Source organism: Pelobates fuscus, chromosome 2, assembly GCF_036172605.1.
Source record: "Pelobates fuscus isolate aPelFus1 chromosome 2, aPelFus1.pri, whole genome shotgun sequence".
NCBI lineage: Eukaryota > Metazoa > Chordata > Amphibia > Anura > Pelobatidae > Pelobates > Pelobates fuscus.
In genome coordinates, this window is record NC_086318.1 from 92890700 (window position 1) to 92910734 (window position 20035).

The following is a 20035-nucleotide window of genomic DNA, read 5'->3' on the forward strand; positions in this document are numbered from 1 at the left end:
TCACATGACACCAGGGAGGGAAAATGGCTAATTGGGCCCAATTTGGACATTTCCACTTAGGGGTGTACTCACATTTGTTGCCAACAGTTTAGACATTAATGGTGTGTTGAGTTATTTTCAGGGGACAGCAAATGCATGGGCTGTACACTTACTACTATACATTGTAGCAGAGTGTAATTTTTTCAGTGTTGTCCCATGAAAATATATAATCAAATATTTGCAAAAATGTGAAGGGTGTACTACCTTTTGTGTGATACAGTATGTAAGTGTTGCTAACTTAAAAATAGCCTGGATAGCAGAGTTGTATAATGGAAGCAATTGGCAGAAATATTGCATCAATTATATTGCAAGAAAATTGCTTTTAACTATAGAACAGAATTGCTGTTTATAAATTTTCTCAATCGTAGTAATGTTGATTGGGGATATTGTAGCTCCTAATTGTCAATTCTAATTTCATATGAAATATTATGATTATGCAACAAAAACAATGTTCCTATTGATATTTCCTTAGAAGATGGTTAAGAAACACTGATGTGACATGATGTAACACATACAATGGAGAATGGTTATCTTATTGTAATTACGGTAAGCACAAATATTTGAGACTGTTGAATCGTGTTGTTACTGGTCAGTTTCAAGGTCAGCTAACGCAAAATATAAACATGCAATTATTGGTAAATGATTAAATATCTCCAGAGATTATAGCCTTACTATGAGCCTCAATTATATTCTTGTTGAAAAGAGTTCACATATTTATAAGATTAGGCCAACTTTTACAGGAAATATGCCTGCTCCAATCTAGTTTTCTCACATTCCCAGACAAATAAAGCTATAATTGAAATAGAATGTAATTTAAATGGAAATCCTGTCTGTTCTGATAAATTCAAACAGAATTTAACCTGTCTATTCTTATCATAGAATACAGATATAAATTTACCTGCAAAATATGATCAGCTCTTTTCAAAACCAGAAGGACTGAATAAAGAATAAATAGCTTATAACTAATTAATAGGTTCATTTAAATATTCAGCAAAATGCTATAATTGGAGTCATATACACTGGTATTGAATATTAATAGACACAGTTTGCCATATGCTGTTGACAAACATGAGACAAATAATGTGCACAAAATATTGATAAACTGCAACGAAAAGGTTTCGTTTTAAATGAAATTACTATATTGCTTTTAAAAGTTAACTATGTTTTGTGATCACATATATTTTGGAAAATGCAAGCATGGCTATGTTATATACTTGTAATTTCTGTGTTTAAATGGTTGTAATTTTTAGGCCAAAATAGTAGTTGGGAAATTATTTAACTTTTTTTTTTTCCAGCTTAGTTCTAGAATTGACTCTAAAATTTGCAATTTTTAGTCAATACAGTTTAAGTATATTTCCAATTGCAATGTAGCCGCCATTTTGAATTCATGTGTGGCATAGGAAATAAGTGTAAACCTGCACAGATTATAATAAAAATAAGATTTTATATAATTAAGGCTATTGAAATGTATTCACATTTAATTCATATCTTTGTTTTTCAGAGTGATTTTTGTAATGTTAAGTTAATTAATTTTCAACACAGAGACAATTGGGTAGAAGAAAGAATAGTAAAGCGGTAGATGTGTATTATAAGCATAAATCAGAATAAGATATATTTCACAAACCATAAAATGCCTGATAGCAACTACGTGACTTACTGTTTTTCCTAAGCATTGATACTAATAATAGAAGGAACTGATATGACTGCATAGTTCAGGAAAAATAATTAGCTATGGTTAGTTCTACGTGCACTCGTGTGCAGTGAGAAAATTTGGTTTGGCAAAAGCATTTTCTTGAAAAAAAATAAAAATTTTCGAGTCTGGCAAATTTCAGCCAAGAGGAGGTTTGACTTGGCAGAATTTTGGTAACACAAAACTGTTAAATAAATCAGAAGAGCCAAAAGGGACCCAATTACTATACTGCAAAATATACACAATAGATAATAATATAAATATTATGTATATATTTTGCAGTACACTGATAAGAGTATTTTCCTGCCAATTGGTTCACAGATCAAGTGAGAAAAAGTATACATTTTTTTTATATAAAATATCAATATAAATTGTTTTATATAATATATAAATATAGATTTTTTTTACTGCTCCTCTTTCTTTTTTTCCATTTGCTGGACACTTCTCAATTGATCTATGGGCAAAATCAACATTTTACTATCCCCTAACCATCAATTATCTTTTTTCCTATAAATCATTCTATCAATCAACTCTTTCTGGAATAGATCAATTGCATAGAGAGGATTAGAAGAGACCTAAAGGTTTAAACAATATTTTGATTCTGTCAAAACCTATCAACAAACATGGTTAAATAAAATTAAGAAATCCTCAGGACCAGATGCTCTCCACCCACACACACTTATGGAGCTTAATCTAGTAATAGCAAGGATGTTAATTTTAATCTTTGACAATCCATGCTTTACTGGAATGTTGCGAAATTGTGGAGTACAACAGATGTGGTGAACAAGTTTTAAAAGGGATCAAACTCTCATCTGTAAAATTACAGATTTATCAGCTGGGTAAATTATTTAAAGAGTTATCATAGAATAATATACAAGAATACATACTGAGCACTGATTTTATTAGCAAGAGTCATCATAGTGTTGAAGGACAAATCATGTCAAATAAACTTAATTTAACTCCATAACTAAGTGAAATGAAAATGAAGGTTGATGGCAGTGGATCTGATCTATTGAGATAATATATTTAACAGCATTCATTGCATGATATTGCATTATAAACCAAATGTTAAAAGTTTAGAGTAGTAGGGTGTGGCTTGGTGATAGTGGAAGATGGTTGCCTTAACCTTTGTCTCTGAGCCCTGCAGCCAGTAATAGCACCAAAAGCAGCACTGGCACATTGGTTTCCACCCCCAGAACCCAAGGGGAGCCCCATTCCTCTTCTATCTGCAGTTACCTGTGGACTCTGGTAGCCCTGTTGTCCCAGGAACAAACAGAAAAAAGGGTGCCAGCCTCGCCAGGCTCCTTCCCAGAGTGGAATACAATGCTCATCCTGACTGATATGCACTCTTTGCGTCTCTCCCTATGAGAGAGAGTTTCCACAACGTAATGAAGTGAAACAGACCCTCTGGTCTGCATTAGCTGACATCAGGCAGTCCCTCTCTTTTCTTAAAGGAAGATTGCAATCCACAGAGGCCTCACAGACACAGACGCCACTCCATAGTTGGCCAAGACTGCCCACCAGGGATAGACTGCCCTATGCTGCCAGAGGAATAGTAGAAATCCTGATATGCTCAACCCACAGATGTGTCTACTTGACTCCTTTAGTTAGATTGTTTTTTTGTTTTTTTAAAGACCTACCTCCCCATCTGAGGTATACCTGATACTATACATAAGCAAGTCTACCTAGTGTTAGATCAGTAGCCTGTAGGAAATTCATCTGTCCTAGAGGTGCATTTTTTTTTTTAAAGAATCAGCTGAACACCTGCAGATAGAAGCAGGAGAGGAGAACAGTCCTGACTCCTGCAAGAAGATTGTAAATAGTTATATTACAATCAGAAAAAAAGCAGAAAACAGAAGGACATTGTAAGCAAAGAGAGGAAATAAAAAAGGACATATCACCAAGGACAATTTAGATTTATTTTATTTCTCTCAGCGATATGTCTACAGAGGCAACCAGACTTTCACATGGATACCTTCAACCACCACGACACGCTTGCTGCTTCTACACATTCTGTACATAATTTGAAAGATTTGGAGATTGTCGAAGGATATATACACCCTTGGATTCTAATAGCTCACTATATGACTGGGTATGGATTCCCTGCCTCTCAAGGCTCCTTGCCATTGACCCAAAAACATAATCAATCCATACAGGAGATGGTGAACCTTGTTTCCTTAAAACTCTCTTGGCTTTCAGCCATATTCTACCCACATGCATGTTTAAAAGGGAGGATGGGGAAAGACCCTGAATGCTGATTGGGGATGATGGGGCGTCCTTGTTGGGCTTTTGCTGGTTCTTTTTTGCCACTTCCCCTGGATCCTTGATATGGCTGGTGGTGGTGGTGGTGGGTTTCGGATAGGGCCTACAGGTAGGTGGGGCAGATGGCCATTTCCCTGGTGCAGGGTGGACTCAACTGTTCTTATCCCATGGAGACTATGGGTGGTTGATGAGAGAGAGGGGTTTCTTGAGGCTACATCCTGATCTGGGATACCAGTTTCTGTCGGTACATGATGGAGCTGTACTGCTTGTGTCACTTGGGGTTGAGTTCAGACTTACTTAAATATAGTTGTTGCATGTGTTAGCATATATCTTAAAAGGATCAAAATGCATTATGAAAACTCTACAATGCTGTTGGTTTAACATAATTAACAGACACTTTACTCCCACTTAGTGAAGAAACCTACCCGCTTCACCTTAATCCCCTTCCCGTGCAATTGTATCGAAGATCTGTACTACCATGTCTGATAAAAGCCTCCTTAACACATTTTTGAAAAGTGGAGGGCACCCATTTTACAGGACTGGATTCTTAGAGTACACTTCCCTTTCCCCTGACACCTACATCTTCACACTACCTGGTGTAACTTCTCATCTTATTTCTCTATACTTTCTTCTCCTTACTTTTTTCTCATTCATCTTTTACATTATACCTTTTTTCTCCGCAGATGCTCTTTTAACTCCCCTGGAAATTAAGGGAGATCTTATTTTTTTTCATTTAATTGTGTGGTGAACTGCCTCCAGCCAAATGCACATTCAACAATCTATATTAACTGGACCTAATTTACAACAATGAGGTTATATAACACTCCAGAAATGCCAGTGTATTTATTATACACTCACATACTTCTACTTTATTGTGCATTGTTGCCACTAATGTTGGAAACCAAAATTGTCTATTGTCTTTTTTCTTAATAAAAGCTACATGGTATAACAAAACAAATTAATTTAGATATAGGTGTATACCTATTCTTCACCTTATATATTTGCTCTTGCATTCTCTGTGGTTGCACTAAATTAGGGTAAATTAGTTAATTTGCGATTATGTGCTATGTTTAAAATTAAAATTATTATAGACATATATATAAACAATTTGTAAAACTAAGTCAATAGCATAAACACTTTCTTTGGGTCCTGATAATTTCATGAAAGACTACATTGAGATTTGTGGTGACAAAAATACATCTATTCATCAACCATATTTATCATGTCCTATACTAGTCATATGTGTCATATATATGTAGATCAGTTAAGACATATAGCCCTGCTTTCTAGATTCACTTTCATTGTGGCCAGGCATCTTTGTAGCAATAACTGTTTCCAGCAACTTTCAGGGCAGACGTAAATTTGTGCTTAGGACAGCTTTCATCTTACCACCACTGACTTATCCTAATATTTGGGCGTTATCTTTAGAAACAATAGCACTGTGAGCGAAGCAATGAAATGAACTTTGGAAATCTTCATATTAGTTAAAAGTAAGAAATAAATGTGTATGGTAGTTGGAGAGACAAATGTTAACTCAACATTTGGTATTGATTTGTTTTCAAGTAATGAGACTACCACATTTTTATTATTTTTTAAATGGAATAAAATTTGAAATACATTAAAAATATTGACACAGCAGTAGAACCGCATTAGAGACTGTTTTAATTAGTTGTTGATAAATGAAAATAGCAGACGGAATTATTTTTGTGAGTTGTTGAATTTCAAAGTGATCATTTTTTAAATCTATAGTGACAAATAATATGGTATGATCATTGTGAAATAATGGGGTTTATCTAACACCTTTTCATGAAAGAATGAAGGGTTTTAAAGTATGTCGTATTAACATGGTGAAGGAAGAGAAGCATTGGAGTTTAATCACACCGATAGCAAATTATGATAAGTAATTTCCTAAACCTACCACATAATGTCTCCAATGAGGTGTCAGAGTAGGTTTCCCGGTCACAGCCTTTCCCAATGTGGTTGGTCTGCAGCTCAATGCTCGTTCGGATTGAGGAAACAGGTCCATCACAAGTTTCCAGATGAACACCAGGGAATAAAGCAATGCTTCCTGATCCTGGGTTATACTCAATGCGCTTCTCCCAGTCTATAACAGAAGACAATGCATATATAAAAATAAATTCGATTTAAAATTGCAAAACTATGGTAGATGATACATGCTACATATGTCCTGCAGAGCCAAAGCATGATTCACACACATGTGGAATTACCAAGAGAGGTGGACTATATGATATCTGTAAAGGTAATCACTAAAAAAGCTGTATCTAGGTAGCAATGCTGAAAAAATAAATCCTCCACTTTATAAATCCAAGAACACCAACCAAGCCATGTGACCCATTTTGTTATTGCTAGAATCTTTCTAGTGGATGACATTTGTATAGGGCTTAATAGATGCTGATGTTGTTACCAGCTAACATAGTTCTCAATTTGATAATGTTGGATAAGCTTTCTAAATGATTTAAGATTTTGTGCTAAACTTTTTTATATATTTATATATGTTTTGATATTTTACTATGTTTAAAAATATTTAAAACGTTTGTCCATAGATATTAAATCTTTGGAAAGCTTATCCAAACAATATTAGTTTGAGGCCTACGTTTTTGCTAGAACCATTTCTAGAGTTCAGAGCTTTTAGAAAGTTAGATTTAGCACATGACATGTCATAATCTAATTTGGTTCAATGTACACATGCTGTTATGTTTTTTTATTTCAAAGTCCTAGCAAAGAAGTTATTTTTAATGGTTCTACCTACAATGCTGTACATTTATGCATTCTGTTGTCTATGCGACAAATCATCTCAATAACCAATTTAAAAACAAATTCTAGCTTTTTTATATCACATTTGCTAATTGCTTTATGTTCACTATTTGCTTGGATGCTGACTGAGCGTGGGAGATAAAATTAGTTTTCATTTTCCTAAGGGAAACCCTGACTAATCTTATTAGAACTCATTTATCGAGTCACCCATCAGCTAAAGTGTTTATATATTTCATTTTCCCCCTCTGTCTCTTGTAATTTTTGAAGGTTGATTACTTTCCCTAAGGTTGTTTCACTTTTTGATATTGTAATAAAAACTAATTTGCAAATGTAATGGACGCATGTGGAGTCAAAGTACCTAGTCTTGTAATTTAGAAAGGAAATCTATGTGGCAAATAAAATGAGCTACACAATGTTACTTATCATTTATACATTACTTTCTCCTCGAGTGTTGGGTGAAGAAGAAGCGGGACTCTTGAGCAATTTTCACTCACCAGGGTCCCCATGTTAATGTATATTTACAATTCAGGCCCGGACTGGCCATCGGGCACACCGGGCAAATGCCTGGTGGGCCGCAGTGGCCATGGGCCAAGCCGGCAGGGGAGGTCCCAGGATCTCCCCTGCCGGTCTATGCAGGGCCGGCACTATCCGAGCGCCGGCCCCGCTGTATTCCATGAAGGGCGGGTGAGGAGATCACAGATTTAATAGACCTGTGGCTGGGGAGGGAGGGAGAGGACCCGGCGGAGCTCAGCCTGGTTCTTCTCGCGAGATCCGGATCGTTGCCATGGCAACGACCAGATCTCGCGAGAGTGAACTCTAGCCCGCAGGCTAGAGTTCACTCACCCACTGGACCACCAGGGAAGATGTGCGACTGCCGGTCCCCCCCCCCCCTCCTTGGTACCACCATGCCGGTCCCCCCCTCCCAGGGTAAAGGTAAGAAGGGAGGGGGGGACATAATGCCTTCTTATTAGTTGTTTTTTTTACCACCCCCAACACAAAATCCCTTTTAACATGCACACACAGCACTCTCACACACAGCACTCTCACACACAGCACACACATCACTCTCACACACATCACACACAGCACTCTCACACACAGCACTCTCACACATCACACACAGCACTCTCACACACAGCACACACAGCACTCTCACACACAGCACACACAGCACTCTCACACACAGCACACACATCACACACAGCACTCTCACACACATCACACACAGCACTCTCACACACATCACACAGAGCGCTCTCACACACAACACACACAGCACTCTCACACACAGCACACACATCACACACAGCACTTTCACACACAGCACTCTCACACACAGCACACACAGTACTCTCACACACAGCACGCACATCACGCACAGCACTTTCACACACAGCACTCTCACACACAGCACACACAGCACTCTCACACACAGCACACACATCACTCTCACACACCGCACTCTCACACACAGCACACACATCACACACAGCACTTTCACACACAGCACTCTCACACACAGCACACACAGCACTCTCACACATTACACACAGCACTTTCACACACAGCACACATCACACACAGCACTTTCACACACAGCACACACAGCACTCTCACACACATCACACACAGTACTCTCACACACAGCACTCACACACATCACACACAGCACTCTCACACTCAGCACTCTCACACACATCACACTCAGCACCCACACACACAGCACACACAGCACTATCACACACATCACACACAGCACTCTCACACACAGCACTCTCACACACATCACACACAGCACTCACACACATCACACACAGCACTCTCACACTCAGTACTCTCCCACACATCACACTCAGCACCCACACACACATCACACTCAGCACCCACACACACACATCACACACAACACCCTCACACACAAATCACACACACTGCACCCTTAAACACAGCAGCCTCACACACAAATCACACACCCAGCACCCTTAAACACATCACACACAGCACCCTCACACACATACACCGCATCCTCACACACATCACCCTCACACACAGCACCCTCACACACATCACACACAGCACCACTCAAACACAGCATCCATCACACACACACATACTGCACCCTTCACATACACACTACACCCCTCACAGACACCCGCTGCACCCCTCACACATACACACAGAACCCCAACACACACACACACAATACTTCCAAACATATTTATATTATATATATATATATACACACAGCACACACAGCACTCTCACACACAGCACTCTCCCACACAGCACACACAGCACTCTCACACACATCACACACAGCACTCACACACATCACACTCAGCACCCACACACACAAATCACACACAGCACCCTCACACACAAATCACACACACTGCACCCTTAAACACAGCAGCCTCACACACAAATCACACACCCAGCACCCTTAAACACATCACACACAGCACCCTCACACATACTCAGCATCCTCACACACAGCACACTCACACACAGCACCACTCAAACACAGCATCCATCACACACACATACTGCACCCTTCACATACACACCCCTCTCAGACACCCACTACACCCCTCACACATACACACAGAACCCCAACACACACACACACACACAATACTTCCAAACATATTTATATTATATATATATATATACACACAGCACACACAGTACTCTCACACACATCACACACAGCACTCTCACACACAGCACTCTCCCACACAGCACACACAGCACTCTCACACACATCACACACAGCACTCACACACATCACACTCAGCACCCACACACACAAATCACACACAGCACCCTCACACACAAATCACACACACTGCACCCTTAAACACAGCAGCCTCACACACAAATCACACACCCAGCACCCTTAAACACATCACACACAGCACCCTCACACATACTCAGCATCCTCACACACAGCACACTCACACACAGCACCACTCAAACACAGCATCCATCACACACACATACTGCACCCTTCACATACACACCCCTCTCAGACACCCACTACACCCCTCACACATACACACAGAACCCCAACACACACACACACACAATACTTCCAAACATATTTATATTATATATATATATATATATATATATATATATATATATATATATATATACACACACACACACACTACAGCACCCCTCACACACATACTGCACCCCTAAACACATTGCATTCCAGACACACACTAGATCCCTTACCCAACTCTGGATCATATACACACACTAGATCACTATATACACTCTGATTCTGTTATATACACACACTCACTAGATCTCCTACACATTTTGGGTCCTTCAAACACACACTAGACTCCTGTATACACACACACACACACTACATTCCTAACATACACACTCTGGATCCCTTATACATACACTAGATTAATTGTAAACAAACACATGCTACACCCCTAAACACACACTCTCTACAACCCCTACAAACACTACATCACCTATATACACACACACACTATAGCCTGTATGCACACACTTACTACATCCCCTATACACACATTCTCTACAGCCCCTAGCCACATATGCATTACATTACACCACAAACACAACACGACTAAAACCGACCTTATTACACAATACCACACCAGAATCAGCTCACTCTACACACACACAATACCACAAGCAGGGTCCAAACACACGCACAATACTCTTTCCTGGCCCTTTTGTCTCCTGGTATCCATTTATAGAGACACCGAATTTTTCTCCCAGTCCAGCCCTGATTTACATGCAGGTTTATTTACATATTTCAGAATTGTAGCAAATTACAATTCCAAATTTGAAAACTGAGTAAAAATAGCCAAAAAATCCAAGGCAAGAATAGCTGAACAGACATTTGCTGTTTTTTCTTTAAAATAGACATTCTTGCACCCACTTTCGTGAATAACCTTGACAGTGATATAAAAATGCTAGTTCTACTTTTATTCATTAACATTATGCTTTATGTCAGGACAGATGGTTAAAAAGGAAAAGTAGTCTGCTGACGTTTTTTTTTCCGTGTGGTTTTGTGTGGACATACACTTTGTTTGTCCACACCATTGATCATCACTGTCTAAATGTGTTAACTCTTACCTCACTATACTATGACTACGTTCTAAAGAAATATTGTGCATTCCTTAGTTCAAGTACTGATACTTCAATGTGTACTTTACTTCAATGTCAATGAGGCAGATGTGTAATTGGTTATAAATGTCTTGTTTTTCAAGAACCATCTTGTGATATGTGAGCACATCTGCTGTAATAGAATTTTTTTTCTTATAGTTTTCTTTTACAGTCTATATTAGTGTCATCGGCATTCCAGCTTCCATTTCACGTATTTTAAATTGTGGCAAACCATTTCTAAAGATGGAGGAATCAAGGTCCCAATGAGGAAATATTGAGTAGCTCTACAGCCCACAATGATGAGTGACAATAATGCATTTTGCAATAGAGTATCTCCCACAAAAACTTCCATTTTAATTTGTTTTCAGTTTTGCTTGTGTAGCCGAGAAAATGCTATGGTGGTATATGTACTTATGTACATACACACCCATGCTCACTGACAAATTGCTCAGTACACATGCGTATACATAAGCAGTATAAATGGAATTGGAATGACCAATATTGTGTGTTTGTATTCTATCTCTGACAATTTAATTTCTAAGGAAAAGCTACATTTTCATGGGTGATAAAATAATGCTGATGGTAAATTTTACACCTTCACAGCACAATGCACACATGTCCACACACGTATGAGTTACAGCACTTCTATTTTGCTGGCATATTAGAAAAGTAGAAATGATGTAGCGAGCCGAGCAAACTAGATTTAGTTCACACCTGACCGATGGATTGGGTCTTTGACATCAAAGCAAATTGCATGCTCTTTAGGACAAAGCCCCAGTGTACCTTAAATAGTAAATGGTGCTCTGCGTAGCATTTCGATACTTGAGAAAAAATGCACATTGTGAGGGCTACAGATGTCATGTCAAGCAAAGGTTCTGTAATAATAGCACCTCTGGCAGACTTACATTCTGACAGACTTCTATAACTTAATCTCAACCTTAGAAGCATGTGTAGTCATGAATGGAGAAAACTCAATTTTCTTATGTTACGGAGTGAAGTGAATTACGCCATCGTTCTTGTAATACAAATACAAGACTTTTTTGTTCTAATTCACTGTTATACCTACAGCAGTTTCCACCATGAAGAAACACACACCTTCATTTGTTTGTATTGAAAAAAAATATACTTATATATAATCAAGAAATGCTTTGAGATCCATAAATAAGCAAGGTAATTAAAATGTTAAAAAAAAACTACAATTTTTTATGAAAATTACAGAAAGGAGTGCAGTGAATGAAAGATTACATTTGTCAACAGATTGTCTACAATCTGAGAATGCATTTAGATTGTTTTTAAATAACACAGCTTTCCAATTAATAAATGTAAGTTTCAACAGGTTTTTAGCCTCCTGTATATTTAAGTCAACACTCTTAAGAACATTTTGTTTTGTTCAATTTAATTAATCATCAGTCTAAATTGTTGTACTATTATGTATTATGCTCTTGTAGGTATGCTTTATTTAATGATTTCCTTTAATTAGCTCTCTTTGTCTCTCTTTTGAAAAATAAATATATATATATATACATATTTTTTATGATTTTCATTCTGAAGCTGGCTTAAAATACATCAACAAGCCATGGAGTTGGTTGGTGAGCTGGGCTTTGTTCATGTGCATAACACACTATCAGGGAATTCAAAGTGAGAATTCAAATTTAATTCAAAGTGGATTTCAAATTTAAAGAAAGCCTGAAAACACAGCTGACTGAGAGAATGTTTCCAGTTTGGCCATTTTGACCTAAAATTTGAAATTTACTTTGATTTCACCTTGAGTTCCCATGTTAGTGAATAACACTGTCAGTCTATTAAGTTTGACTTTTCAGTATGCCTGCTGTTATCTAATCTGGAATTTGAAATCTGTCTTAAATTGATTTCATATTGTACTTCAAAAATGATAAACAAGCCTTTTGTTCACTGTAAAATTAATTTGGATTAATAAATTATAATCATGAATATTGTTGCTATTGATTACTATAACTTAGTATTTTTAACTTTGTTAAAACCCCTTTTAAAAGACTATTTCGAGGTTGTAAGTAATATTCTATTCTTGACACATTCTTGACACTGTGACATCATAATATCTTAATTATTCATACTATAAAGAACAATACTATGGGTGACCCCCTCTTTTCTACAAGTATTAATGGATGACAGTGTTAAAGGAACACAGTGTTAAGAACACAGTGTTAAAACCACTGTCGAGCCCCCTGGCCCCATTTTGCTCCTTAAATAGTAAAATCTTACTTGTATTCAAGTCTGCAGCTGCTTCTGCCCCTGACCTGCCTGCTGTCTGCTGACATCATCAGAAGTGGCGGTCTGAGCCAATCACAATGCTTCCCCATAGGATTGGCTGAGACTGTAAAGGAGATAGATCAGGGGCAGAGCCAGTACAAGTCAAACACAGCCCTGGCCAATGAGCATCTCCTCATGAGAAAAGTTCAGTGTCTACATGCAGAGATGCCAGAGACACTGAATGGCAGTACTGCAAAAAGTCTGAAGGGAATGATTCTACTCATCAGAACAAATACAATAAGCCGTGGTTGTTCCGGTGACTATAGTGTCCCTTTAACATATTTGTACCGTTCTGTCTATGAGCAAGTCAAATAATACTGTTTTTATTGACCTTGTATAATGGGTTATATTATTCTACTTATGACCTTGTTATAATCTGAAAATACAACATAATTGCAAAGGACCCTTTTTTCCTGTTTTGTCTTTTTTTTCTTCTTCATTTTTTATTAGCCTAGAACTTTTCAAAACCGTTTGTTTCCATTTTTAAAGGACCACTCTAGTGCCAGGAAAGCATACTCGTTTTCCTGGCACTACAGTGCCCTGAGGGTGCCCCCACCCTCAGGGACCCCCTCCTGCCCGGCTCTGGAAAGGGGAAAAGGGTTAAAACTTACCTTTTTCCAGCGCTGGGCGGGGAGCTCTCCTCCTCCTCTCCGCCTCCGTTCCTCCCCGTCGGCTGAATGCGCATGCGCGGCAAGAGCTGCGCGCGCATTCAGCCGGTCACATAGGAAAGCATTCATAATGCTTTCCTATGGACACTTGCGTGCTCTCACTGTGATTTTCACAGTGAGAATCACGCAAGCGCCTCTAGCGGCTGTCAGTGAGACAGCCACTAGAGGAAATAGGGGACGGCTTAACTAATTGATAAACATAGCAGTTTCTCTGAAACTGCTATGTTTATAAAACAATTAGTTAACCCTAGAAGGACCTGGCACCCAGACCACTTCATTAAGCTGAAGTGGTCTGGGTGCCTAGAGTGGTCCTTTAATTCAATGGAGGTAGAAGAATTGAGTATGAATGGTGAGTATGTTTGTTGTGTTGATGGAAAACCAGAGAAGGCATGACATTTTCGAGTTTGATTTTATTTATTTTTTGGCTGCAATTTAGGAGGAAAAGGGAAAATAAACAAACATAGAGCTTGTTAACCCCTTAAGGACAGAGCTTCGGAAGCTTGTCTTTCACTTTATGACAACGGCATTTTTTGCATTTTTTGCTGTTTGCGTTCAACTGCAATTTGCATTTTACTAATTTATTGCACCAAACCATATTATATATGGTTTTTTTAAAGGACAGAAAGGGCTTTAATTTGATGTAACACATATATATATAAGTGGTTATTTATTATATAAAAAAATACAGAAATATGCAAAATAATTAAGATTTTTGTGTTTTTTTACAGTTTTTGCAATAATAATGTGATCATAATTAGTGCAGGTTAAGGAAAGTAATTAAAAATAAATTAATTTAGTTGTCCTGATTTACAGAATATATAATGTGTCTGGGATTTAAAGTTTTTTTTGGTAGTTACAGGTCACAAAGCACAAGGAGTAAAATAAAATTTTAATGTGGAGCGATTTTAGAATTTGGTATGTTTGTCTTGTAAGCTTAATAGCCATAAAAGAAAACAAAATTGTCACACAAAAGTATATATTTATAGAAAGTAGACATCACAGGCTATTTACCTAGGGTTGTTTTGACACTTTCTACGTAGCCATTTCACCGCAAACCTCTGCTAAATATTGGAGTAAAATTGTGTTTTATTTAGTTTTTGGCACACAAACTTATAACAAAGAACTTCTTGTGTGTATTTTGTAAAGTTGGCGTGTGCTATATCTGTAAAAAGTTTTATTTTGTGTTCAGTTACATCTGCTGAGTAAAATGACACCCCCATTGTATGTCTTTGGCACTATTTCGTGAAGCTACAGTGCCATATAGGAGACCTGTCCTTTGCAGTACTCACAGTAGAATTTTGAGAGACGGATTTAATGAGCCTATGCTTCCGTTTGGGGTATTATAACAGTTTGACTTTTCAAAAAAAACCACAAAGGCCTACCATTTGTAAAAGTAGACACTCCAGGGTATCTCATAAGGTGCATATTGTGCCTTAACATGCCCCCATTTGTTCACCAATAAATGCCAAAGTATGTGGTAAAAAAGAATTTTGTGCGTTTTTTACATATGGATTGCATTTTTGCTGGGCATTTTTTATTTTTAACATGTGCCACTAAGTTCAAATCCCCCAAATTATGTTCAGCTAAGTCTTCTGAGTAAAAGGACACCCCCATTGTATGTCTTTGGCACTATTTCGGGAAGCTACAGTGCCACATAGGAGACCTGTCCTTTTCAGTACTCACAGTAGAATTCTGAGCGACGGATTTAATGAGCCTATGCTTCCGTTTGGGGTATTATAACAGTTTGACTGTTCAAAAACAACCCACAAAGACCTACCATTTGTAAAAGTAGACACTCCAGGGTATCTCATAAGGTGCATATTGTGCCTTAACCTGCCCCCATTTGTTCACCAATAAATGCCAAAGTATGTGGTAAAAAAGAATTTTGTGCGTTTTTTACATATGGATTGCATTTTTTCTGGGCATTTTGTATTTTTAACATGTGCCACTAAGTTCAAACCCCCCAAATTATGTTCAGCTAAGTCTTCTGAGTAAAATGACACCCCCATTGTATGTCTTTGGCACTATTTCGTGAAGCTACAGTGCCATATAGGAGACCTGTCCTTTTCAGTACTCACAGTAGAATTTTGAGAGATGGATTTAATGAGCCTATGCTTCCGTTTGGGGTATTATAACAGTTTAACTGTTCAAAAAAACCCCACAAAGGCTTACTATTTGTAAAAGTAGACACTCCAGGGTATCTCATAAGGTGCATATTGTGCCTTAACATGCCCCCAAGTTTTCACCAATAAATGCCAAAGTAGGTGGTAAAAAAGAATTTTGTGCGTTTTTTACATATGGATTGCATTTTTGCTGGGCATTTTGTATTTTTAACATGTGCCACTAAGTTAAAACCCCCCAAATTATGTTCAGCTAAGTCTTCTGAGTAAAAGGACACCCCCATTGTATGTCTTTGGCACTATTTCGGGAAGCTACAGTGCCACATAGGAGACCTGTCCTTTTCAGTACTCACAGTAGAATTTTGAGAGACGGATTTAATGAGCCTATGCTTCCGTTTGGGGTATTATAACAGTTTGACTGTTCAAAACAAAACCCACAAAGGCCTACCATTTGCAAAAGTAGACACTCCAGGGTATCTCATAAGGTGCATATTGTGCCTTAACATGCCCCCATTTTTTCACCAATAAATGCCAACTTATGTGGTAAAAAAGAATTCTGTGCGTTTTTTACATATGGATTGCATTTTTGCTGGGCATTTTGTATTTTTAACATGTGCCACTAAGTTCAAACCCCCGGCATTATGTTCAGCTAAGTCTTCTGAGTAAAAGGACACCCCCATTGTATCTCTTTGGCACTATTTCGGGAAGCTAAAGTGCCATATAGGAGACCAAGCCATTTCAGTTTTTAACTGAACTTTGAATTTTGACACTGGGCCTATGTGCAATTTCAAAGCATCTTAGCAGGTTTTAAATTCAAACTATCCCACAAAGGCATATCATTTCTTAAAGTAGATACCCCAGGGTATTTCAAAAGGTATATTCTAAACCTTAGTGTAGGATAATTTTTTGGTTAGTTTGTACCAAGTCTAGTTGCAATTAGCATTTTGTCTGCCTTTTTGACACACACTTGGAGATGTTACTGTATATTTTGCTATCCTTATGTGTGCTACGGCAGTATAATACCTACCATGTTGCTCAGCTATGTCATCTTAGTGATACAATAACCCCATGTGTACCTTTTTCAGAGTTATGTGGATGTTGAAGGGGCCCATTGGAGACCAAGTCATATCAGTTTTTAACCGAACTTTGAATTTTGCTGCTGGGCCAATGTGCAATTTCCAAGCATCTTATGAGGTTTTAAATTCAAACTATCCCACAAAGGCCTACCATTTCTTAAAGTAGATACCCTAGGGTATTTCAAAAGGTATATTCTAAACCTTAGTGTAGGATAATTTTTTTGTTGGTTTGTACCAAGTCTAGTTGAAATTAGCATTGTTTCTGCCTTTTTGACACACACTTGGAGATGTTACTGTATATTTTGCTATTCTTATGTGTGCTAAGGCAGTGTAACACCTAATATGTTGCTCAGCTATGTCATGTTAGTGCAACGATAACCCAATGTGTACCTTTCTCAGGGTTATGTGGATGTTGAAGGGGCACATTGGAGAAACACCACTTCCATATTTTTCAAAAGTGGATGCTGGGCCCAAGTCTCATTGTAGCAGCTCAGGACTGCAAATTGCCTCTCAAAGGCCACATATATTTTTAAGTATAGGCAGCTCATCAATTCAAATTATGAACAAGTGCATACTATTTGCTGTGAAAAGGGGAATAGTTGGGGTAAACTGCATCCCGGGCAAAGCTGTCATGGATTCCGAAACCAAAACACAGACAGACCACAAAGAGAGAGAACACAGAGAGAAACTTGTAATACCGGTCCTTAGAATGGCCGGGCTATACAAGCAGAGAATTGTCAAGGTACAAGCCGAGGTCAAAGGAGTAAAGAGAAACGGAACAACGATAGGACAAGCCGAGGTCAAGAATCAGAGAAGACAGGATAAGCGGGAGACAAAGCCAAGATTCGGTTACCAATCAGACAGATAACTAAAAAAAAATCACAACCCAAAACTGTTCTACTTATTCGGCTTGGGTGTGAAAAAATTTAAAACAGTGGCCAATGCATAGGCTGGGCTGAGAGGGGCAATCGGGGCAGTAATAGCTGGTCTCAACTCTTACGCCCCTCTTGTAACACACCCTGCACCTTTTCTGGGGGTTTTGTTTTATAGGGGTTGGTGGAATCTTAAAGCAGAAGTGACCTGCCTCCATTCTTCTGCTAGGCTCCACTGATGGTCTCCTTGTGTGGCACTCAAGTAGCCCAGTAATGAGGTTAAACTGGAACGAAAGAAAGGATATATTCAGCCCAGCATTTGCCTTTTTGAAAATGACAAATGCATTGTGTATTGCCATCTGCATCAGGTATATGCCCACTTTTTTATACCATGCCCTGGTCTTACGCATGATCAAATACGGCTGCATCAGTTGATCGGACAGGTCAATGCCCCCCATATGCCGATTATATTGCCGTATGCAGACTGGCACTCATTTGCATTCCTCTCTGCCACGAACTGCGACCCTCTGAGTGTTTTCACCATGAATGGTGGTTAAGATGAAAACATCCTTTTTGTCCCTGTATTTGAGTGCCAGCAGTTCATTCTGGCGGAGAGCTGCTGTTTCCCCCCTTTTAATTTTTTTGCTTGCCAGAGCCTTTGGGAAACCTGTGCGAGTCTTTCGAATAGTGCCACAGGCCACGGTCTCGAAGCAGTATAACATTTTTAACAGTGGGATACTATTGTAAAAGTTATCAATGTATAAGTGATAACCGTAGTTAAGTAAGGGCATTATTAAGTCCCAGACAATTTTCCCCTTGTCCCTACTATATCTGGGCAACCTGGGGGATCAAGGTGGCTATCCCTTCCTTCGTATACACGGGAGGTGTATACGTAGCCACTGCCACTTTCACACAGCTTATACAATTTGATCCCATATCGGGATCTTTTGGATGGGATATATTGTTTAAATCCCAGTCTTCCCTTGAACTTCATCAGGGACTCATCAATGAAAATGTTTTTATTGGGGGTATACTGCGGATCACCTTTTGGGGGGCACTTGCTATTATCACTAAAGTGCATAAACCGCAGTATGTCTTCATATCTTTCCCTCGGCATTGTCTCGGCAAAAATGTGGGTATTGCAAATAGGATGTTTGGACCAATACATCCTAATTGCGGGCTTTTTACTAAGCCCCATTAACATGGTCAGTGCCCAGAATTGTTTAAATTCTGGCACACTGGTTGGGTTCCATCTCTCTTTCCTGGAGATAAGAGAGTCTGGATTGCGTGCCAGATATTGCTCCGCATAGAGATTAGTCTGGGTGACTATCTCCCCAAAAATCTCATCCCCCAAGAACAGCTGCATAACATCCAGCGCACTATAGCCAGACAGGTCAGCCTGTATGCCAGGATTGGCTGTAAACACTGGGATGTCTGGGGAAAAAGTATTAGGGGGTACCCAGTCATCTGCGCCATGTTCAGCATTAGGGGAATCGGCGATTTCCCCTGATGGTCCTGCAGTATCTGGCACATAGTCCCCTGCGTCCCCTGTGTCCCCTGCGTCCCCTGCGTCACTCTCTGAGGCAGTGTCTGTCGCCTCTGAGTCAGCCGCTAACAGGGCTGACTGCACTATACTTGCACTCAGTGGCGTACACATGACCCATGGGGCCCCGGTGCGAAAATTTATCTGTGGCCCCCCCCCCCCCCGCAGGCCGGGGCAGCAACACATGGCGGCGGGCACCTGGTCGCAGGGGTTGCAGGGCTGCGACCCCTGCGACCGTGGTATGTACGCAAGTGCATGCAGATGCACACACACTTAAAGGACCACTACAGACACCCAGATCACATCAGCTCAATTAAGTGGTCTGGGTGTCAGGTCCCTCTAGTTTTAACCCTGCAGCTGAAAGCTGTTTCACTGAGGGTGAATCCAGCCTCTAGCGGCTGTCCCACTGACAGCCGCTAGAGGCGCTTCTGCGATTCTAAGACACTGAATGTCCATAGGAAAGCATTGAGTAATGCTTTCCTATGGGCGGTTTGAGTGCGTGCGCGGCTCTTGCCGCGCATGCGCATTCAGAGCTGAGAGGCG

General features: G+C 39.3%; 1 protein-coding gene across 1 annotated transcript in view; it reads right to left on the reverse strand.

Annotated features, from left to right (window-relative positions):
- Positions 1–20035, reverse strand: part of CLSTN2 (calsyntenin 2) — an 827610-nt gene that overhangs the window by 191602 nt on the left and 615973 nt on the right. Inside the window, exon 6 of the mRNA XM_063442469.1 lies at positions 5910–6095. Coding sequence (XP_063298539.1) covers positions 5910–6095 — 186 coding nt within the window. The remainder of the gene's footprint in view (positions 1–5909; positions 6096–20035) is intronic.